Source organism: Mus musculus, chromosome 13, assembly GCF_000001635.26.
Source record: "Mus musculus strain C57BL/6J chromosome 13, GRCm38.p6 C57BL/6J".
Classification (NCBI taxonomy): domain Eukaryota; kingdom Metazoa; phylum Chordata; class Mammalia; order Rodentia; family Muridae; genus Mus; species Mus musculus.
The window spans coordinates 94,351,424-94,374,614 of NC_000079.6; the positions used below are offsets into that span (position 1 = coordinate 94,351,424).

A 23,191-nucleotide genomic window follows, 5' to 3' on the forward strand; every position below is an offset into this window, starting at 1 on the left:
CTGTCATATCATCTGCAAAAAGTGATATTTTGACTTCGTCCTTTCCAATTTGTATCCCCTTGATCTCCTTTTGTTGTCAAATTGCTCTGGCTAGGACTTCAAGTACAATGTTGAATAGGTAGGGAGAAAGTGGGCAGCCTTGTCTAGTCCCTGATTTCAGTGGGATTGCTTCTAGCTTCTCACCATTTACTTTGATGTTGGCTACTGGTTTGCTGTAGATTGCTTTTTATCATGTTTAGGTATGGGCCTTGAATTCCTGATCTTTCCAAGGCTTTTATCATGAATGGGTGTTGGATTTTGTCAAATGGTTTCTCTGAGTCTAAGGAGATGATCATGTGGTTTTTGTCTTTGAGTTTGTTTATATAATGGATTAAGTTGATGGATTTCCGTATATTAAACCATCCCTGCATCCCTGGAATAAAACCTACTTGGTCAGGATGGATGATTGTTTTAATGTTTTCTTGGATTTGGTCAGCGAGAATTTTATTGAGGATTTTTGCATTGATATTCATAAAGGAAATTGGTCTGAAGTTCTCTATCTTTGTTGGATCTTTCTGTGGTTTAGGTATCAGAGCAATTGTGGCTTCATAGAATGAGTTGGGTAGAGTACCTTCTACTTCTATTTTGTGAAATAGTTTGTGCAGAACTGGAATTAGATCTTCTTTGAAGGTCTGATAGAACTCTGCACTAAACCCATCTGGTCCTGGGCTCTTTTTGGTTGGGAGACTATTAATGACTGCTTCTATTTCTTTAGGGGATATGGGACTGTTTAGATCATTAACTTGATCCTGATTTAACTTTGGTACCTGGTATCTGTCTAGAAATTTGTCCATTTCATCCAGGTTTTCCAGTTTTGTTGAGTATAGACTTTTGTAGAAGGATCTGATGGTGTTTTGGATTTCTTCAGGATCTGTTGTTATGTCTCCCTTTTCACTTCTGATTTTGTTAATTAGGATGTTGTCCCTGTGCCCTCTAGTGAGTCTGGCTAAGGATTTATCTATCTTGTTGATTTTCTCAAAGAACCAGCTCCTTGTTTGGTTGATTCTTTGAATAGTTCTTCTTGTTTCCACTTGGTTGATTTCGCCCCTGAGTTTGATTATTTCCTGCCGTCTACTCCTCTTGGGTGAATTTGCTTCATTTATTTCTAGAGCTTTTAGGTGTGTTGTCAAGCTGCTAGTGTGTTCTCTCTCTAGTTTCTTTTTGGAGGCACTCAGAGCTATGAGTTTCCCTCTTAGAAATGCTTTCATTGTGTCCCATAAGTTTGGGTATGTTGTGGCTTCATTTTCATTAAACTCTAAAAAGTCTTTAATTTCTTTCTTTATTCCTTCCTTGACCAAGGTATCTTTGAGAAGAGTGTTTTTCATTTTCCACATGAATGTTGGCTTTCCATTATTTATGTTGTTATTGAAGATCAGCCTTAGTCCATGGTGGTCTGATAGGATGCATGGGACAATTTCAATATTTTTGTATCTGTTGAGGCCTGTTTTGTGACCAATTATATGGTCAATTTTGGAGAAGGTACCATGAGGTGCTGAGAAGGAGGTATATCCTTTTGTTTTAGGATAAATGTTCTGTAGATATCTGTTAAGTTCATTTGTTTCATAACTTCTGTTAGTTTCACTGTGTCCCTGTTTAGTTTCTGTTTCCACAATCTGTCCATTGATGAAAGTGGTGTGTTGAAGTCTCCCACTATTATTGTGTGAGGTGCAATGTGTGCCTTGAGTTTACTAAAGTTTCTTTAATGAATGTGGCTGCCCTTGCATTTGGAGCATAGATATTCAGAATTGAGAGTTCCTCTTGGAGGATTTTCCCTTTGATGAGTATGAAGTGTCCTGTCCCTCCTTGTCTTTTTTGATAACTTTGGGTTGGAAGTCAATTTTATTCGATATTAGAATGGCTACTCCAGCTTGTTTCTTCAGACCATTTGCTTGGAAAATTGTTTTCCAGCCTTTCACTCTGAGGTAGTGTCTGTCTTTTTCCCTGAGATGGGTTTCCTGTAAGCAGCAAAATGTTGGGTCCTGTTTGTGTAGCCAGTCTGTTTGTCTATGTCTTTTTATTGGGGAATTGATATTAAGAGATATTAAGGAAAAGTAATTGTTGGTTCCTATTATTTTTTTTTGTTAGAGTTGGCATTCTGTTCTTGTGGCTGTCTTCTTTTTGGTTTGTTGAGGGATTACTTTCTTGCTTTTTCTAGGGCATGGTTTCCGTCCTTGTATTGGTTTTTTTTCTGTTATTATCCTTTGAAGGGTGGATTCGTGGAAAGATAACGTGTGAATTTGGTTTTGTTGTGGAATACTTTGTTTTCTCCATCTAATTGAGAGTTTGGCTGGGTATAGTAGCCTGGGCTGGCATTTGTGTTCTCTTAGTGTCTGTATAACATCTGTCCAGGATCTTCTGGCTTTCATAGTCTCTGGTGAAAAGTCTGGTGTAATTCTGATAAGCCTGCCTTTATATGTTACTTGACCTTTTCCCTTACTGCTTTTAATATTCTATGTTTATTTAGTGCATTTGTTGTTCTGATTATTATGTGTCGAGAGGAATTTCTTTTCTGGTCCAGTCTATTTGGAGTTCTGTAGGCTTCTTGTATGTTCATGGGCATGTCTTTCTTTAGGTTTGGGAATTTTTCTTCTATAATTTTGTTGAAGATATTTGCTGGCCCTTTAAGTTGAAAATCTTCATTCTCATCTACTCCTATTATCCGTAGGTTTGGTCTTCACATTGTGTCCTGGATTTCCTGGTTGTTTTGAGTTAGGATCTTTTTGCATTTTGTATTTTCTTTGATTGTTGTGCCTATGTTCTCTATGGAATGTTCTCTATGGAATCTTCTACACCTGAGATTCTCTCTTCCATCTCTTGTATTCTGTTGCTGATGCTCGCATCCATGGTTCCAGATTTCTTTCCTTGGGTTTCTATCTCCAGCATTGCCTCACTTTGGGTTTTCTTTATTGTGTCTACTTCCCTTTTTAGGTCTTGGTTTCCTTACCCGGGAAAACTAAAGTCTCTGTGTCTCTGACCAGCTATTAGCCACAGGCAACTTTATTTACCAATTATAACCAACTGGAGGCAGGGACCTCCAGCGTCTTACATGTTGAATTCTAAGGAATTTTTTTGCAACACAATTAATGTAATAGAAGCAATAAACCCAATCCCCAACACTGTTGCTGTGTTAAAATGCCCCAACAAAAGCTTAAGGGAGGAGGATATACTTTGACTCACAGTGCCAGAATACAAGCCTGTTACAGTGGGGACGTCAAGGAAGCAGGGGCTTGAAGAAGACAGTAATGTGATACTCTCAGTGAGGAAATAGAGTGGTCAGTGGGTGCCATTGCTCAGCATTTCTGTTCAGATGTCTCCCAGTGATATAGTTCAGGATCTCACTCAGGATATGGAACCACCAACCACAGTCTTCCTGTCTCAATTAAAGCAGTTAAGATAATCCCTCAAAGGCATGCCTGGAAGCTCACTTCTCAGGCGACTCTGGGTTCTGCCAACTTGACAATCAACATCAATCACCACGTTCTCACTATGTAACATAGCTGGCTTCTAACTTCCTACTCTCTTACCACTGTCTCTGAGTGCTGAGATTATAGGTGAGGTGTGCACTACCATTCCTGACATTCTACCATAGAGGCAAAATTTATTTAATTCTATCTTTCTATCTATCTATCTATCTATCTATCTATCCATCCTCAAGATTTATAGCTATTTGTTCTCTGCTGACTTTAGGATCTACGTCTATTTGTACTTAGCTGGGCTAGTATTTTCTCACAGAGGCAAAATCTTTATGCCAGCAAGCACTTAAAGCAGTTAATGTTCAAACAAGGTCACTTCAAATATCTATCTATCTATCTATCTATCTATCTATCTATCTATCTATCTATCTATTGATCTATCTATGTATCTATCTATCTAATTTTGAAATGTGGTCTTACATAATCCTGGAACTCATCTAGGCTGGCCTTGAACTCATAGAGATTCTCCTGCCTCTGCCTCCTGAATGCTGAGATTAAAAACATGTGTCAACACTGCCGGCTGTTTGTTTGTTGTGTTTGTTTTAAGGTGTGGTGCTTGCTCCGTATACCAGGCTGGCCCAGAAAAAGAAGGTGGGTGCTCTTCTTTATCACTTTCTGCCTAGTTTCTTTTGGTAAGGTCTTTTTCCAACTTGGAGCTTGGTTTTCTCAGCAAGGTTTGAAACCAGCAAGCCCCAATTCCTTCCTCTGCCTAGGTCAGAACCAGTGCTATAGCCATGTGCTGGACACTTGGCTTGTGATATGGGTGCTGGGATACAAACTCTGGTCCCCTTAACTATGCAGCAAGTACTGTCAGCTGATGAGCCCTCTTTGCAACTCTCCCCTGGCCTAGGACATTTGGCGGCAGATTTTTGATGAATTTTTAAAGTTTTTTTTTTTTTTCTTAATAGTTAGTTTATTCAGATTTCTGCTTTTTCAAGTTTATAACTTATGCAAAATAAAGTTTGCATGCTGTCTTAGTCAGGGTTTCTATTCCTGCACAAAGATCATGACCAAGAACAAGATGGGGAGGAAAGGGTTTATTCAGCCAACACTTCATGTTGCTGTTCATCACCAAAGTAAGTCATGACCAGAACTTAAGCAGGTCAGGAAGCAGGAGTGGATGCAGAGGCCATGGAGGGATGTTCTTTACTGGCTTGTTTCCCCTGGCTTGCTCAGCCTGCTCTCTTAAAGAACCAAGACTACCAGCCCCCAGATGGTCCCACCCACAAGGGGCCTTTCCCCCTTGATCACTAACTGAGAAAATGCCTTACAGCTGGATCTCATGGAGGCATTTCCTCAACTGAAGCTCCCTTCTCTGGGATAACCCCAGCTGTGTCAAGTTGACACACAAAACCAGCCAGTACACCGCGATCATCAAATCATTTTGTTACTACTTCATAACTGAAATTTGCTACTGTTATGAATCATATTTGTAAATATCTGATAAGCAACACCTGCAGGACTTGTGACCCACAGGTTGAGAACAGCTGCTGTATGGGGCATTTTCTTAAGTAGTGATTGATGTAGGCCTAATTTTTTGTGGGTGGTGCCATGCCTGGCTGGTGGTCTTACGTTCCATAAGAAAGCAGGCAGAGCAAGCAATGGGGAGCAAGCCAGTAAGCAGCACTCCTCCATGGCCTCTGTATCAGCTCCTGCCTCCAGCTTCCTGTGTGAGTTCTTGTCCTGACTTCCTTCAATGATGGACAGTGATATGGAAGCATAAGTCAAATAAATCAGCCCTTTCCTTCCCACCTTGCTTTGGTCATGGTGTTCCATCGAAGCCATAGAAACTAAGACACACAGAGAGAAAATTTTATGTTTTTCTAAGGAACACAGGCTTTATATCTTATATAAAATATTCGAGGAAGGAGGAAGAAAATAAGTACTCAGTAATGTTTCTTGAGAATCATACAGCCTTGATACCCCACACCATCGAAGGACAAGGTAAACAAAATAAACCAAGACTTCCCCAACAACTTTCCAAAGTATAGGTCAACTGTTTACATGAGTCTGTATGAAAACAAAACAACCAATGAAAATAAAGCAGCTTGTTTAAAGAATGAAACTTGAGAATGGGCCCTTTTCAAGTGGGGTGTGCTGGTGCGTGGCTATAGTCACAACATTGGAAAGTTAAGGCAGGAGGATTGCAAGTTCGAAGCCAGGCAGGACTACAGAGTGAGACCCTGTCTCTAAAAACAAAATAAACCCTTTCCATAAGAAAATGAACTATTGTGGGTGGGTAGGGGAGCAGGACGGGGGGGGGGGGCCTCTGGGGGGGTATAGGGAACTTTCGGGATAGCATTTGAAATGTAAATAAAGAAAATATCTGGGCTGGTGAGATGGCTCAGTGGTTAAGAGTGCTGACTGCTCTTCCAAAGGTCCCAAGTTCAAATCCCAGCAACCATGTGGTGGCTCACAACCATCCGTAACGAAATCTGATGCCCTCTTTTGGAGTGTCTGAAGACAGCTACAGTGTACTTACATATAATAAATAAATAAATCTTAAAAAAAAGAAAATACCTAATAAAATAATAATAAAAAGAAAATGAACTATTCAAGATAAATTGGATTAACATGTCCATGTGAAAAAAAAACTCACATGAAAGATAATCATATTCATTATCAACATGAATATAAAAATTAATTAGAACACAAAAATCTATATCACATTATGACAAAATTATGAGAATGTGAGGAAATCCCTCTCATACGTAAATGGTAGGAGAGCAATTTAGAATATCTAGTAAAAGCGTTTACATTCCAAAATAAAAACAATTATATACTCAGGTATATTTTGTACTGAGGATGTGTTCACATTGTCATTACTTGACAAAATAAGCAAAGCCTAGTGTCTTCCCGTAGTAAATGAATTTATCCATGCACACCACTTAGTATAGTGTCTGGGGTATAAGCTAAGCATCATATAACACCTTGTTATGTATCATCACCATCGATCAGTCAGTCGTAGGAGAGATTCTACAAATCTATCAATATCATCAACACTGGGAAGAAACATATTTGCGATGCTCGAACACTGTCTGGATAGGTGTATTGAAAAGCTAATTAACCGCCAACGTTTGGTCAGTTTGGAGGCTGATTGCTCCTCTCTCTCCTAGCACTAAGGAGGAGCGTGTTTTCCGAGAGACAACGCAATCTTTCAGTCAAGTCGAGAAATCTTGGTGGGACCTTGGTGTTTGCCTGGTGCTACCCTTGGGTTTTGGTGATTTGCTGCAGGGCTGCAGGTATTCAGTCCTTTCTGGACCGCATGTGTAGGGAAAGAGGAACGAAGGAACGGTAGTCACCAGGGAGGCTGGTGAGGGTCCTCTTGGAAAGCTGCCCGGGACAGAAGGGTTGCAGTTCTGCAGCCAGAAACCATCCCATCTTGCTGCTTAGGTGTTGTTGGAAAGCCACTTGCCCAAGAGTGGAAGCAGGCGGCGCTCGGAGGAGAGCGCACTCCAGCTTCTGGCCCAGGCTTAGCTCGCGGCAGCTGACTGCGGGCAGGACGCAAGCCTCGAACTTCAAGTAAGAACCTCGGGCCCCAGGAAAAACTTAGGCAAAGCTTGCAGGCGGATGATCGCCTCCGCGCAGATCCTGAAAGCCTCCTCCGAAGGAGGAGCTTTCACGTCTAGAACGTCAGGCCACTCTGGCTGTGAGAGGGGCGGAAGCCAGCCTCGAGGGCTGAGAGCTTGTGGCCGCTGAAGCCAAGTTCTTCCGACCTGTGCACCGCGTTTCAGGAGCCATCGGGGAGCGATCAGTGGACAGCAGAAGAGAAGCAACGAACCCTGGAGGATCTGAGATCTCCTCCACCAAAACGCATCCAAGGGCCTCATATCCAGTTCTTTACGTGCCCACGACTCTCCGGCTGACCCGGTGCAAAACCCCAGCTTCCTGTTAAGGGTCCCGAGTGTAGCTTCCCGGCAGCCCCTAACACCCGGAGCGCGACAATCTAGCGCACCGGGAGCGGCAGGCGCGGGCCCGCACGGACACAGTGCGCACGCGCAGGGGGTGGGCCGCCCGGTCAGCCGGAGCAGTGACGAGCCCGGAAGCGCCGGCGCGCGCCCCCTCCGCCCCAGAACTAGTTTGGTTCGGTGTCCTCCGAACGCCAGCCATCCGTAGAGGACCCCGCACGCTCTCTCCCGCACCCGCCTGCTGGCCAGCACCGCCCGCGATGTCTAGCAACAGTTTCGCCTACAACGAGCAGTCGGGAGGAGGGGAGGCGGCGGAGCTCGGGCAGGAGGCCACCTCGACCATCTCTCCCTCGGGCGCCTTCGGCCTCTTCAGCAGCGATTGGAAGAAGTGAGGACCGGGGTTCGGGGTGCGGGAGCGCTGCCGGGACGCGAGGCGGCCGCCCGGGCTGCTCTCGGTTCCTGGGGAACCTCCCTGCCGCCCCCGCTGCGGTGGGTCGGTGGGTGGGTGGGTGGGGGTGGCCCCGCCGGGTGCGGGGCTTGTTGGGGACGTCTGGGGACGCCCAAGGCGGCGCCTGTGGTCTTCAAACTTTGGTGTGTGTGGGGGGGAAAAAGCAAACCAGTTGGTGAGCCGAGGTTCCACTTCCCAAACCGTTGACTGAGTTGATCTGGGCTGCGCACAGGAGTTTGAATTTTGAACTTCTAGTGAATTTGAGGTCTACAGGATCAGACCTCGAGAAAGTCATTTATTTAAAGGTGACGAGGGTATTTGGGGAAGGGAGTGGGGAGTGGGCCTGCTGCTTATTGGGACCCTATAATGTAGGGACTAAGCGGTGGTTTGGGGGTTTTGTATAAATGACAAACTTATTTTTTCTACCACCTTTGGCGTTTTTCATGTGATGATCTTTGCACCAGGGTACTTCCCCGCCCCCACTGAAGCACTGAGATAATATTTAAATAGAGTGTTGTTGTGAACCAAACCCAGTTCTAGTTCTTTACAAATAGTATGAATTTTAAAAATAAGCACCAACCGTGTATACTGATTTTTGTAAAAAGTTACTTATGGTTCGCGTCAAATACCGCCAAGAATTGAAAACATCCTTAGCGGGTTCTGTTTTAGTTTGGGTTTTACATTTTGGCGTGTTGATGGGCTGTGGATAAATGTACAGAATTATGACAACTTAGATTATTTGTCGTTCCCCTCCCTTTTCTTTCTGACAGGGTCTCACTGTGTAACCTTGGCTGGCCTGGAACTCACTAGGTAGAGCAGGCTAGCCTGAAACTCAGAGAAATCCTCCTGCCTCTGCTACTCCAGTGCACACACCACCATGCCATTACACATTCTTTTTAAATTTTTGTTCTCTTATTGTTACGCAGTATAGTAAAACATAATAGACTATCACTAGATTCTACCCACTTAAGGTAAGGAAACTTGGTTGATAGTTTTATGGATATTAAGAGGTGTAACTAAAATAATAATTGGTGGGGAAGGTGGTTAGAGACAATCTTGTTCTGTAGCTCAGGTTGGCCTCAAACTGGAACTTGCCATTCTCCTGCCTCTGCCTCCCAGGTGCTAGTAGCTGAAATTGAGATTAAGATTTGACTCTATTGATTAACATCTTGTATAAAGCATATTAATTATCTTTGTGTTCATTATTTTCAGGATATGAAAGTGTAAAACATAATAGATGTCTTCTGTCTTTGTGTGCATTTGTGTGACTGATTGATCCAACAAGGAGTTTTTGGTAACTCCACATTTCCCTCAGTAGAAGGTCTCAGTTGTTGAATTTGCCTGTGACTTGGGGTACACTTAGTCAGCCTTTCTGACGCGTAAGCATCTGAGGTGTTTTTTCCTTTTCTTTTAGATCATGTAAAAGCTTGGGCCTGATTTGGGAAGAATGCATGGCTTTCTAGTGCAGTTGATGTTAGAGTTGAGTTACAAGGAGCTAACATTGAATGCTTGTGCATGGGTATTCATAATTATCATCTGCAGTGTGTTTCTACATTGCTGGAGCTTTGCTTAGGTAAGTGCTCTGCCTCCGAGCTCCATCCCTGGTCCTCCGTCCTTAGTGGGCTGTTACTGGTGCTTCTCTGATTCCACATTATGGGTGAGGAAATTGGAGTCCAGTTGGTTAATTTGCCCAAGGTCACAAAGCTGTCAGAATTTGAACCTAGCTAGACATTATCATCTCTGTTCTTTCTTTAATGTGTTTGTTTGCATATGCTATTAACTACTTGAAATCAATGCTATTTTTAGGGAATGCATACAGCTCACCAAAAGTTTAAAACTTGAAAGTTCCAAGACAGCCAGGGCTATACAGAGAAACCCTGTCTCGAAAAAAAAAAAAAAAAAAAAAAAAAAAAAGAGAGAGAAAAAACGTTTGTCTTTTGAGATAGGATCTTACTATGTAGCCCAGGCTGGCCTCAAACTTGTAGTCCCTGCCTTAGGCTCTTGCATAGCTACTATATGACCTTGAAGCTTTCAGGAGTTGAAACACTGGCTACTGAGCTGCAGCCTGATAGAGCTAAGTGTGTAGGAAGCAGCAGACTCCTGTTCTGGAAGTGGCCACTTAATCTCTCCTGAGCGCCGGTTAAAAACGTTTGTCTTAGCCGGGCGTGGTGGCGCATGCCTTTAATCCCAGCACTCGGGAGGCAGAGGCAGGCGGATTTCTGAGTTCTAGGCCAGCCTGGTCTACAAAGTGAGTTCCAAGACAGCCAGGGCTATACAGAGAAACCCTGTCTCGAAAAACAAACAAACAAACAAACAAAAAAACAAACAAAAAAAAAGAGAAAAAACGTTTGTCTTTTGAGATAGGATCTTACTATGTAGCCCAGGCTGGCCTCAAACTTGCAGTCCCTGCCTTAGGCTCTTGCATGCTTGGATTTATAGGTGTGGCCTATCACACCCAGTTCCTTTGCTCTACTTTCAAAGTTACTCTGAAAGAGCTTCTTTTCCTTTTGTGTTTACTTTAAGATCATTTCAGGTTTTTTTTTTTGCCCCAGCCTTTGTAAGGAGAACCACTCTTTTTATGTAGAATCACTAATTATTATTTTAGTTTTTCACTTTTTACTTACTTGTGTTGGTGTGTGGGTTTGTATCGTACCCACGGAGGCCAGAAGAAGGCATTAGATTTCCCTGGAACTGGTGTCAACAGGTAGTTGTAAGCTGCCTAATATGGTGCTGGAAATGAAACTGGAAATCGCTTCTGGGAGATCAGTCTGGTCTCTTGACCACTGAGCTGTCTCTTCAGTCCAAACAGCGTTGCTGTGCTCACCTGCCCCTCCCCTCCCGTCCCCCTCCCCCTTCTCTCTGCCTTCCTCTCGACCCCTGTCCTTTCACATTCACACGCACACTTACGTTTGCACACACATTTCACATGAAAAGTTGTCTTCTGAAGATTATGTTTAACTTGTATCCTTTACCCTTGAAACCTTAGCATATGTTTTTCGTAATAAAAACAGCCTCTTAAGTAATTGTGGCTACAGATATGATCAAGGAGTTTACTATTGGTGCAGGATAGTATGCAGTCCAGGTTTGCTCTCTGTTCCAGTCGTGACTTGACTTTTCTCTTCTTATCTTTTCTTTCCCAAAGCCTTTTGTGACTACGGGATCTAGTCTAGTGTCACGCAGTGTAACGCAGTGTTCTTATTAATCCCTTTACTTTCCATTAGTGAGTTCTTAGCCTTTCTTTGTCTCCCGGGACCCCTTGACCCCCTGACATATATAAAGAGTATCAGCTGATTATTTTATAGCGTGCTAATCACCGGGCATTTGCAGGCGTCTTCATCATCTTCAGGTTTGGGTTATAAGGTCCTGTTTAGAGCACTGGTGTAGGTAATGTTTCTTCTGTTGTGGCTGGAGACACAAGAACACCCAGGCTTCTTAATTTTTCCAGCTAAGGGCTTTTCTGGTATCTTGACTTTATATAATTACTATTTTTACCCCCTGCCCAAGTCTGGGTCTGGGGGAAGATACCTCAAGACCATTTAGCTAGCTTTTTCACTAAAGACTTCAACAGCCAGTTGTGAAGGTTTTTTTTATTTTTATTTGTGTGTCTGTGAGTGTGATTGTGTGTCTCTCTGTGCGTGTGCAGGTAAGGGTAGGTGATCAAGGAGGCCAGAGGAAGACATCAGATCCCCTGGGCTTAGAGTCACACACGGTTGTGAGCCACCTGATTTGGGAGCTGGGAAACACCCAGGAGCTCCTCACTGCTCAGGCCGTCCATCCCTAGTCTACGATCCAGGTCTGAACCCACCTTACCATGCGTGGGGTGCCCTGACCGTGCTCCCCATGTCCTCTGCCATGTGCTCTCTTGTCCTGTTTCTTGGGACTTTGGCTATGAGTGGGGTGCCCCTGTTCTCTGTGTCCTCTGCCATGTGCCCTCTCATTGTGTGTGTGTTTTGGACTCTGTTGCTCAGCACTTCACTGACTGTTCCAGGGATGGCTAATCTCTTCCCAGTCAGTTACGGAGTTTTGTTTTCAGAAGTTATTTGTAGTTTTGTAGCCCTTCTCATCCTTCAGACAAAACCAGAATTGGAGAGACTTACGTTGTCTATGAAAGCATATCTCAGCATATCTGTTTTGTTAATCATCCAAATGTGTTAGTTTATTGGACTTAATGTTTTTCATTTCTTCACTTTTAAATGTAAAGAACTAATTTATCCCCCTCCCCCAACACCCTGCTTTATTTTGGAATAGTCTATACTTTCATTGCTTTTAGTTATCATTTAAGTTCTTTTCCTTTTTCTTTTTCTTCTCCTTCTTCTTCTTTTTTTAAAGATTTATTTATTTATTATATGTGAGTACACTGTAGCTGTCTTCAGATACCCCAGAAGAGGGCGTCAGATCTCATTACTGATGGTTGTGAGCCACCATGTGGTTGCTGGGATTTGAACTAAGGACTTTCAGAAGAGCAGTGAGTGCTCTTAACTGAAATTATTTTTCCAAAAAAAAAAAAAAAAAAAGAAAAGAAAAGAAAGAAAAAGAACCTTCCTTATCTTAGTCTATTTGGGTATAGAAATAATTTCAATTTCCCTCTGGTTTACCATTTAATTGCAAAATAGTTTCTAGATGAAGCATAAGACCAGTCAATTTTCTGATTTTTCTTCTGAATTTCTAAGTGTCTTTTGATGTATCTCAATAAAATAATGTAAGCCATCATTTAAAGCATTTTATTAACATGCAGTAATTGTATGTATTTATGATGTTCATTGTGGCATTTCAACATGTGTGTACGTTACGAACTGAACAAACCAGGGTAAGTTAGCAATTCTGTCTCTCTATTTCTTTGTTTAGAGCCTTTGGCTCTCACGTCTTTCTCAGAGCTCTGAAGTAGTTCATTGAGAATTTTAATAGGCTCATGTTCTATGGGATGTGTCTTAGTTACTGTTCTGCTACTGCAAGGAGACGACAGCATGACCAGGCAACTTCTGTAAAAGAAGCATTTAACTGGGAGTTTGCTTATAGTTTCAGAGTGTCAGTCCACGGTTGTCATGGAATAGACAGGCTTGGCACTGGAGCAGTAGGTGAGAACTTTCCATCCTGATCTGCAGGCAGCAGGCAGAGGGAGCAGGACTGGTCCTGGTGTGGGCTTTTGAAACCTCAAAGCCCAGTCCCAGAAGCGTATCTCCTCCAGCAAGACCACACCTTCTCTAACAAGCACACCCCCACCAGTCCTTCCCAGACAGTTTCACTAAGTGGGAGCAAGCATTGCACATGTGGGCCTGTGGGAGCCATTCTCATTCAGACCCTTCCATCTCACTAGTTTGGTAGTCACCCAGCTCCTCTCTTTTCTCCTCTCAGTTCGACAGAAGCATAAGAGTGATTGCAAATGTATGTGTTGGTTATACCAGAGCACAGGGTTCCCCAAGTCTCCTTTTCCTAGAGAGCATTGAGCTATTAGAGAGTTGCAGGAGGCAGAAGAAGGCAAGGTTTACGTTAATGCTTTCCAATGATAGCAGTGTTCTCTTGCTCAGCTTGGTTGATTTCCTCAAATTTCAGTTTCCTTGTTTCTTAAAAGGTGTGGTTAATACTTGTCTTTTCTGGGAGATTTATGTAAGAGCATATTTACAGGAAGGCTCTCATCTTCCCTTCCTCCTTTTCTCTTTCCTTCTTTCCTTTCCCCGTCTCTTCTTCCTGTCTGTCTGTCAGTCAGTCTGTCTGCTTAGTGGTATGTTCTCCTACTGTTCAGGCTGGCCTGGGACTCACTGTGTGTAGACAGATTAGCAGTCCTTTTTCCTCACCCCTCTTTAGTACTGGGATTACAAACACGAGTCACTGTGCTCAGAAGAGAGTGATTCTAAACTAGAATCAAAACTAGGAAAACTGGTGAGAGTCACTGGAGCGCTGATGTCGTAGCCTAAGGTCTGAGGAGACTTTGCCCCATGGGAGAAAGAGGGAGAGTTATTTAGGCCCAGAGTGAAGAAGCCGGGAGAGCTGCAGGAAGGGATCTGTGTCCAGGGTGAGCACGTGGACCCCAGTGTTATCAGCAGCAGATTGGAAAGCTTGGGGAACCACCCAAGGCCAGTGCTCATAAAACCTATTTGCTTCTGAATAGAAGAATCTGGAAAGAGTGAGGGTGAATGGAATGGAGGCCGCAGAGGCCCGCCCTTGCATGTAATTTAAGGTTAACAACAAGGAATTCAGCAGTTTATCACCTACTGACTGAACTACACTGAAAGGCGAGGTTTGACCTCTGCTGCTGTTGGAGTGGATTTGCTCCTTTAGATCCACAGACCATTTTCAGAGACTACCGGAGGGCTGCATGTTTCCCAGAAGTGGCAGTTACATTAAGTGCATTTTCATCGTGCTATCAGCTTTGGGGTGTCGGCCTTGAGTGTTCCCTCACTCCCTCACTCCCTCACTCCCTCTCATCTTTGATCTCAGTGCTTCTCACTGCTGCTGAGTCAGGAGCTCACACATACCTGGCTTGTCTTACACTGTCGCAAGCCCAGCTTTCTGTCCGCCATTTTTGCTGTCTTTCAAGAAGGCAGAAGACATGCACCTAATGAAGCTGTCTTCTAGTTAGAGGGTGGCCTTAAGTCTACTTTTCAAAATAAGCCACTTCTAGGCGTCAGTACTTCACTAATAGCAAACCATTATTTTGACATAGCTTAAAACGTGTCAGTGTGTCACACTATGAGGCTGTAACGTGTTTATGCGATTGTTTCAGTTTCCACTGATGCTCAGTTTTATTAGCATCTGTGTCATGCTTTTGCTTTTTATTTAATGCTTCTTTACAGTTTCGGTTGTAAGAGCTTGCTCTTCTTTATTTTTACTCTGTGTTTCTGATTCTGTGGCCTTGGGATTCTAGGAACTCAGTGGATATTTGTTGAACATTTACCAAGAGCAGTGGTCCTCAACTTTCCTAACGCTGTGACCCTTTAGTAACAGTCCTCATGTTGTGGTGACCCCAACCATAAAGTTATTTCATTGCTATTCATAACTATAATTTGCCTGCTGTTTGAGTTGCAATGTAAATATCTGATATGCAGGATATCTGGTACACAACCCACAGGTTGAGAACTGCTGACTTAAAAGAAATGTCTCACGCATTGTAATATTAATTGACATAATTTATGTGAAGTGGATCAGGAGAGTATTTTTTGGTTCATAGTTTTGCCTGGTGTGTGTTTCTGGGTCCTTTTACTTTGGGAATCAGACTGCGTTAGGACTTACTGACTCAGAAGGCAGTGCTGTTCAGAAGTGAAGGTGTTCAGAAGTGAAGGCTTGGAGAGAGAGAGAGAGAGAGAGAGAGAGAGTGAGTGTGTGTGTGTGTCAGCTCGGCAGTTGAGAGCACTTGTTGTCTTGTAGAGGACTGGAGTTGAGTTCCTAGCCCACATATGGGGCTCAATCCTGTAACTCCAGCTTCACCTACTTGACACCTTCTTTTGATTGGTGTGGACACTTGCATACATGTGCAAACATCACACACATGCACACACACACACACACACACACACACACACACACGCAATGCACACACCCACAGGGTATCTGAGGATATTGCTCAGTGGTAGATTTTGTACACAGCATTCTGTGCTAAGCCTGTAGTTTGATCCTGTGTACCTTGTTCTGTGGCCCCTATGCAAAAGGCAACTTAACCACCTGCAATAACCCTGGACAGCCATTTTCTTCATGGCGTTGCTTTAGTCTTGACTGTTAGGTTGAATTAACTTGGGATTAACATGCCAATCAAAGTTTTAAGTCGCATACTCTTCAAAGGTAGGTTTAATTAAAACTTGGGATTGCTCCATATGTACTCCTCTGGGTTCATGTTTGTCTGGGTGCTGTGATCTGATTCAGGGTCTTGCACATGTTAAGTTTGTGGTCTGCCACGAGCTGGACTCCCCACCCTGTGGTTCTCCTATAGACAGTAGTCATCTATCTCCTGATAGTAGCACAGGCTAATACTTACTGTTAAATTGCATTGGAATTCTTGCCTTTTCAGTGTGATATACCTACCACATGGCATTTATTAATATGATTGAATCCTTGAGCTATGTCTTAAACCAAATGTGATGAATGAATGTGAGGAAACCTGCTGGTAAGCAGGGCGCTGCCTTCTGTGTTGCTCCCTTTGCTTGGCTTCACGTGGTCCTGTTCTTTCAGGAGAGTCAGTGCTGACGTATGTGTGGTAGGTACTCAGCCAGGGACCTGCTCCTCCCTTGATATAGGCTACTTTAAGATGACCGAAATTTCCAAAAATCCGAATCTCTACCTTTCCGGCTTGTCAGATTATAAGTGGTGAAGCAGTGCTATCTTAGGAGACACTTAGATCTTTGAGCATCATTCCTCGGAAGGAAGGAAGGAATTTAAACATCAGCAACAACAAAAAGCAGACAGATGGCTCACCGAAATGTTCTTTTTTTTTTTTTTTTAAAAACTGCATTAAAGTTACACTCACAGAATGATAAATGTGTCGTAGTAAAATAATATGACAGCATCGCGCTGGCGTATATAAATGAACCACTGACAAAAACAAATTGCCCCCAGTCCAAATTGAAAATTTAAAGTGAAGAGCCCAAAGTAGAACAATCAGGGAGGAAATGATTTCCTGTATTTCATATTATGAACAGTGCTGGTTGTATTTAGGGAAGACATTTAGCATATCAGCAGCAACAAGTCCATAGATCCACACAAGTAGACAGTCTGCAGCTGATGCCTGCTTGTGAGTGGGCTGATTACTCATATTGCTGCTAGGAGCTGATGTCCCAATCAGAAGGCCAGAGTCTCATCCTTCAGCAGGATGAGTTAGCATGGAGGCCGAACAAGGGCGACTGTAACTGAGGCTGGTCCTAAACCATGGCTTGGCAGAGTGCATCATCTTTGCTCTTGTAATGGGTTAAGACTATGCTCATGAGGGATGGGGGAGCTATTAGTGCATGATGGCAGAGTGGTGAGGGGGCAGTGAAGGTGGGACCAGATTGTGCTGGGCTCCGTAGCTAAGGGTTTTGGAGCTTATTCTGCAAGCTAAGCTGTTGGCGAGTTTTAAGTTCATTGTGTATTTAGAACATGGTTAACTGTTAAGTGTCAATTGTGTGACAGATGTATTTCCATAACTAACAAATTTTAGAAGTAATTTTTGATTCAACACATAGGAATGTTGTCTGCATGCTAGGCATTGCTCTTTAAAAATATTATTTCTTCCCTCCTTGCCTTTTGCCTTTCCCACTCTGTGTGTATGCGTGCAGATATGTGCACGTGCGTGAATGCTTGTGTGTTTGTATGCCTGAAAATATGTTCCCTTCCATGTTGGGCTCAGTAGACAGCTTTTGGGCATTGCTTTGCTCATTTCACCAAATGGGCCAGGGATGGAACTCAGATCACTGTTGGTGATGCTGAGGAGTAAGCTACGGAAAGCCACTGGAGTATATAGTTCTAGCTCGGAAAGATGTGCACTGAACGAGTCACCGTGCAGTCATCTGATGATTGGAAATGCAGTAGGAGGGTGGAATACAGGATAATTTAGTGTGAGGTTGGGATGGAGTTTGCAGTGTAGTGTCAGGAGAAAGACCAGGAACACATATATGACAGAGGCGAGGACGTGGCACGAGGGTCTGTCCATCCACAGGCATAGCAGTTGCTTAGGCATCAAGTTAAGAGGATTTCTGACCTATGTGAGGATCAGGAGAGAGGACAGTGTGACTGGGAGAAACAGTAAGTAACTTAGTAGACGATGAACTGAGAAGTGAGATTTTGGATACAGGATGGGGGCTTGCAGAGGGCCATGCAAAGACTTAGGGTTTTTACCTCCCAGAGAGAAGGAATGCCATTGAGGGGTTTGAGGAAAGGAGTGGGATGGCCCTGTTTACCTTTAAAAAGACCTAGCAGGCTCCCCGTAAGCTAGTAGTTATTTACAGGTTTGAGATGGGAGCTAGCAGAGGGATAGGCGATAACCCACAGGTCTGTCCATTTTGCTGATGCTCTGGCTATGATAGATGGGTAAGAAAAAGACAGTGCTGGTGCACCTGAGCGCTCTTGCACATGCAGTGGAAGTTTAGAATTGCCACTGAATACACTGAAGAAGACCATGTCAAGATGAGCAGTCAGACAAACCCCCAGGTGAAGGGGCATGATAGCACTGGGTATGAAAGTAGAGTTAGTACATAGACAGCTGGATCTGTAAGTCTGGACGTGGAGTGCAAGGGAGGAATGCGGCTTAGGGTTGGGTGAAAGCGAAGCTGGAGAGCTCAACGCTGGGCTCCTGGGTGTAACAAGGTCAGAGCATCCAGACAGGCCAAGGAAGGCGACCACTGAGACGTGAGTTTGGGTTTGTTTGGGTTTGTTGGTGTGGAGAACTTGGTAATCTTTTTTTTTCCCCTTTCTCTTTCACAGAAACAGGGTTTCTCTGTGTAGCCCTGGCTGTCCTGGAACTCTCTCTTTTGGCCAGTCTCACCTCAAACTCACAGAGGTCCACCTGCCTCCGCCTGAGGGAGGCTGGGATTAAAGGTGTGCGCCACTGCTGCCTGCCAGACTTTGGTAATCTTGACCAGTATTTTAGGTACAGTGACGTGCCTGAGTGGATTGAGAGAAAGGTGAAGAATTGTAGGTAAAGTGTGCTCTAGTGCAGGAAACAAAGAAACATGCCTGGAGAGACATGTTGTGGGAAGGGGCTTTTTGTGAGATGGCAGAAACTGCTAAGTCCTTGTTCAAGGAGCCAGCTGATGGAGAGGGAAAAACACTACTAGGAAGAGAACACAGGACTGACATCTTCTTTCCTCACAGAACACTTAGCACACGCACACCAGCTCCAAAGTTAGCCTCAATTTCATGCCCGGAGAGAGCCAGTTAACTCTAGGGAGACTTGGACCCCTCCACCTTCTGTTTCTCTTTCAGGATGCGGTTTTGTTGTGAGAAATATGCACTTGGAAAATATACATACACACACAAAACAACTGTGGCATGCAAATAAAACATATTTTATTTTCATACACACACACAGATAATGAAACCTTAACTATAGCCCAGTTACCTTAGTTTTTCAGTTTTAAAATTAAGAGAGGATGATGTTGAGAATAAGTTAAGAATTACCCGAGTGTCAGTGTCACTGGATGGGAAGTCTTATGCAGACCTTCCTCATATACCTGTCTCTAGCTTGCAGAGCGGTCAAATCAGTTCAGAGCTGTGCTGTTCATCATGGCTGTTAGCCAAATGGACCTATTTAACTTTAAGTGAAACAGAAGACTCAGTTTGCCATGCCCACTGGAATGAGGCGGTAGGGCTCTAGCTAGCTGTTAGCACATCGGGTAGTGGAGCACTACAGAGATTCTTCTATTATCGAGCATCCGAGGAGGACTGCTGGTGTATGCGCAGCGATAGAGAGCTCAGGGGGGGACATGAGAAAGTTCACTTGGAACAGAGCACAAAGCTGGGAGAAAAGGCAGGACCTGTGAGAGCCCGTGTACAAATCATGCGGCAGGCACTCTGCACTGAGTTTTGGACTTTGTCATGAAAGTTTGCACAGTTAAGGAGCTGGCAAAGAATTCTAAGCAGAAGAGTGATACATTTATGGAGATTTGCTTTAAAAATGTTTGGGGTATTAAATTGGACCGGCGTGAGGATGATGGCATTGAATGATGTTGGGAAAACAAATGGAGCAAGTTTGGAGTGAGGAAGGGAGGCGTCGGGTTCTGTTTTGGGTCTCTTGAGTTTTGATAGAGGAACATCTTCTGAGCAGTCCGATTGGTAGATGTAGCTTCATACCTAGGCTGATGATAGACATTTGCAAGTTACCATTTGGTGAGGATGTTGGACACCATCAGTGGGCAGCGTGTGCTATGTGAAAGGCCAGTGTGGACTCCTGATAAAGCTAACATTGAGGAGAGGGAGGAATAGGTGCTCACTTGGAAAGCCAGAAACAGATTTCAGTTTGGAGAAGCTGTGGAAGTTGGCAGCACACACACAGTTCATTCACTGGGTGTGAGATGTAGCCCAGAGGCCAAGCCTTCTGAAAGAAAGATGACAGGTATGTGGCTTTTTGTGAGCATTTGAGGCAGGAAGGCACACTGCTCTGGCTTGACCGTCTACTCAGGCTAGTCTGCTGGTCTGAAAGCCTGTCAGAGAGTTCATGTGCCCAGCAGCCTACCTATTGCTCCTGGCCTCGGAGTTCCTTGGGGGAGGAAATGAGGACGAGGGTAGCAGAAGAAGAACCTCTACTCTGAGTATTTTGAGGATTAAAAGGTCTAACATGGTTAAATATAGACTGTTAACTTTTCTAACAGAAACTGTTAGTATTTACTGACAGCTGCATGCAGTTAAGAGTGCTTGTTTGATGTGTAATCTAGTTAAGAATGCTTGCTTGCTGTGTGATACAGTTAAGAGTGCTCGTCTGATGTGTAATCCAGTCATTATTACCACCATTGTGGCACCATTAAGATCCACTGAATTCTTTAAGAAATTCTTTTGCCCTTTTCCAGTTGTTAAGATTATGGAATTATTGTTAATTTTCACATTAAGCATTGCGTTACTTTTTCTGTTTTAAAATTATTATATGTTTCTGTCCTATTTTTTTTTTTTGAATCGTATCTCACTAGCATTTGGAATAACTCAAGTATATAAGTACAAGGTCTTAGACTTTTATTTAATGTTGACCGTTTTGTTTTTATTTGCTTGTGTGTTTGCGGGCCCGAGCTGTAGCCCTGAGCTGCATCCCCAGCCGAACATCCCGTTTGCTCACAGGCATTCTGTTGTTGTGGCGATCCCTTGGAAATGAGCTCCCGGCAGAAATGAAAAGGTCTAGAAGGTCTATGGGCAGCCAAGCCAGCTTCTGGTGAGTGTGAGGAGCAGTGAGGTCAGGAGATGTGTTGATGGGATTTGGTGGCCTAGGCATCTGTCAGTGAGCCTGGTGGTGGAGAAGCAGTGTGAGAGCAGCTGTAGGAGATGGACAGACGCCTGAACCGTGAGGGAGAGGTGACCGGCTCCAGAGAGGTTGTTGCCCAGGGCACAGAGAAAGCATGGCGACTATAGGGAGACACGGAATCTTGGGCTGTGTTGAGAAAGGACAGATGATGCCAACGTGGTGAGCAGGAGGGGGCACTAGAGGAGGGAGGGGAACGTCAGAGAGAAGCCCAGGGAATTGCAGAGGAGGGCAGGATGGATTTGGAGTCATCAGAGGAGGGGAGGGGACAAGGTAGGAGGCTGTGACAGAGCTAAGGGGTCCTGTGGTGACTGAGGGCTTGTCTGACTGCAGCTAGAGCCTTGTTTATGTTGTCCTGGCCTCTGGCAGGAATCTGTAGTCATGCACAATTCCAAGAAACTCAGTACACAACATGGACTGAGGTTTTGTTAAATGGAAGCTATGAATGTCGATTTGTCAAGGAGGTTGGTACAGAAAGATACTAGATTAAAAACACATCCAAGCTGGGGTGGGAAAGAATCATAGGGAAAATCTACTTGTGTGTAGAACTAGAAGTTTCCAAGAAGACAAAGGAGCAGGAGGAGTAACTGCTGAGACCATGACAAGGCTAAGGACTGATGTTAAAAGTCATAGGGTTTTCATGTTGCAGGGGTTGAGCAGTTTTGGGTGTTTGCAGGGTTTGGGGCTGTGACGTGGGCAGCTGACAGTTAAAATGTTAAGGGCTAGGAAGCTAGAAGTCGGCATTGGGGGGTTCTCCTGCTGAAGGTGGGAATCGAGAGTTAGCTAATGGCTAATATGTCTTAGTTGGGTGGAGGAGTGGCAGATGACAAGGACGGGCAGGGCTCTGGCACAGCTAGAAAACTCAGAGCAATTTGACAGTATGCAGCTAGTCAGTGTGTGGACCGTGTGGCATCACTTTAGGACACTGATCTTTTATTGCCTCTTATTTTCTATTTTCTTTTCCCTACTAAAATTTAAAGCCTTTTATTTGTTATAGCAATGGAATACCTACCTACTCTTCTTTACATTAAAGTTGAGGACAAAGATTGGCATATATATGTGTAATTGGCAACAGTGCAACGGTTATTTTTGTCTTTTTATCTCTGCCTCTCTATGCCACCATAACGTCTCTGTCACCATAGCCTTTCTATACCACCATAGCTTCTCTATGCCACCATAGACTCTATGCCAACTGTAAAGAGGCAGTATGGCCAAGGCAACTCTTATAAAGAAAATATTTAATTGGGGCTGGCTTAGGGATTCTGAAGTTCAATCCAGTATCATGGTGGGAAGCATGGTATCGTCCAGGCAGACATGGTGCTGGAGGAGCTGAGAGTCTGGTTCCAAAGGCAAACAGGAGAAGACTGGCAGCTAGGAGGAACGTCTCTCAAAAGCCCACCCCCACAGTAACACATTTTCTCCAACAAGGCCATACCTCCTAATAGTGCCTCTCCCTGAGCCAGGGATATTCAAACCACCATACCACCATAGCTTCTCTATGCCACCATAGTCTCTCTTTGCCACCATAGCTTCTCACTACCCCATAGCCTTTGTCCTCAGCTAGGAGATGAGAGCCAGCATTCTAACTGTAGTAACAACAGCAATACTTTATATGGGCTTTGCTTGAGCCAGGGCCTCACTATGCAGCTCTGGCCATCCCAGAAGTTTCTGTGTAGACCAGGCTGGTTTCAAACTCAGAGATCTTTCTGCCTCTGCCTCCCAAGTGTTAAGATAAAAGGTGTGTGTCACCGTACTCAGCCTTATATAGTATTTTTATTTTCAGTTTTAGGCACTTCCATTTATTTATTTATTTATTTATTTATTTATTTTGCTTTTCGAGACAGGGTTTTTCTGTGTAGCGCTGGCTGTCCTGGAACTCACTTTGTAGACCAGGCTGGCCTCGAACTCAGAAATCTGCCTGCCTCTGCCTCCCAAGTGCTGGGATTAAAGGTGTGCACCACCACGTCTGCCCAGCGGTGCTTCCTTTTATATACCTCAAGAATTTGTAAGTCTGCCCAGTCCTACTTGTTATTCTCTGTGGAGAGGGAACCAGGGCTCTGCGGCCACTGAGTTACATCCCCAGCCCAACTGGACTCTGTAGTGATCTCTGTGCCCTCTGACCCCAGGCCTGTAGTCTCAGTTATTTGACTGAACCTGTGGACTAGTGCTGTGGACAGGCCCAGTTGTTCAGCCAGAAACCTCTGGATTTGGGTCTGTGTGAGATGCTTTAGCTTCTCTGTCTTTCTGTGGATGAGAACCTACTGTCTGTATCCCATTGCTTTTGTGTCCAGAATATAGGTAGGGCCTGTTCCTTTTGCTTTGGGAGGTTGTGACGTTTACATCCGTCACTGAAGACTGAAGGCTACTTCTCTACAGTTTGCAGAGGAGAAAGTCTTTATGTGTGTGCCTGTCTTTC

The 23,191-nt window shown here is 44.1% G+C and overlaps 1 protein-coding gene and 1 long non-coding RNA gene across 5 annotated transcripts in view; one reads left to right on the forward strand and one right to left on the reverse strand.

Moving 5' to 3' along the window:
* Window positions 1-5,323: 5,323 nt before the first annotated feature.
* Window positions 5,324-7,500, reverse strand: Gm9776 (predicted gene 9776). Its single transcript, NR_045619.1, has one exon. It is a non-coding gene; the product is annotated as a predicted gene 9776 (long non-coding RNA).
* Window positions 7,501-7,536: 36 nt separating this feature from the next.
* Ap3b1 (adaptor-related protein complex 3, beta 1 subunit) overlaps window positions 7,537-23,191 on the forward strand; it is a 207,357-nt gene continuing 191,702 nt past the window's right edge. For 3 of the 4 annotated variants that reach the window (XR_001780749.1, XR_382728.3, XM_006517523.4), the window contains exon 1: window positions 7,543-7,808. Coding sequence is in view for 2 of the 4 variants with exons in the window: in XM_006517523.4 (XP_006517586.1) it covers window positions 7,681-7,808 (128 nt within the window). In the remaining 2 variants the exon portion in view is untranslated. Of the gene's footprint in view, window positions 7,809-23,191 lie in introns of all 4 variants that reach the window. The other variant, NM_009680.3, reaches the window with a different exon arrangement.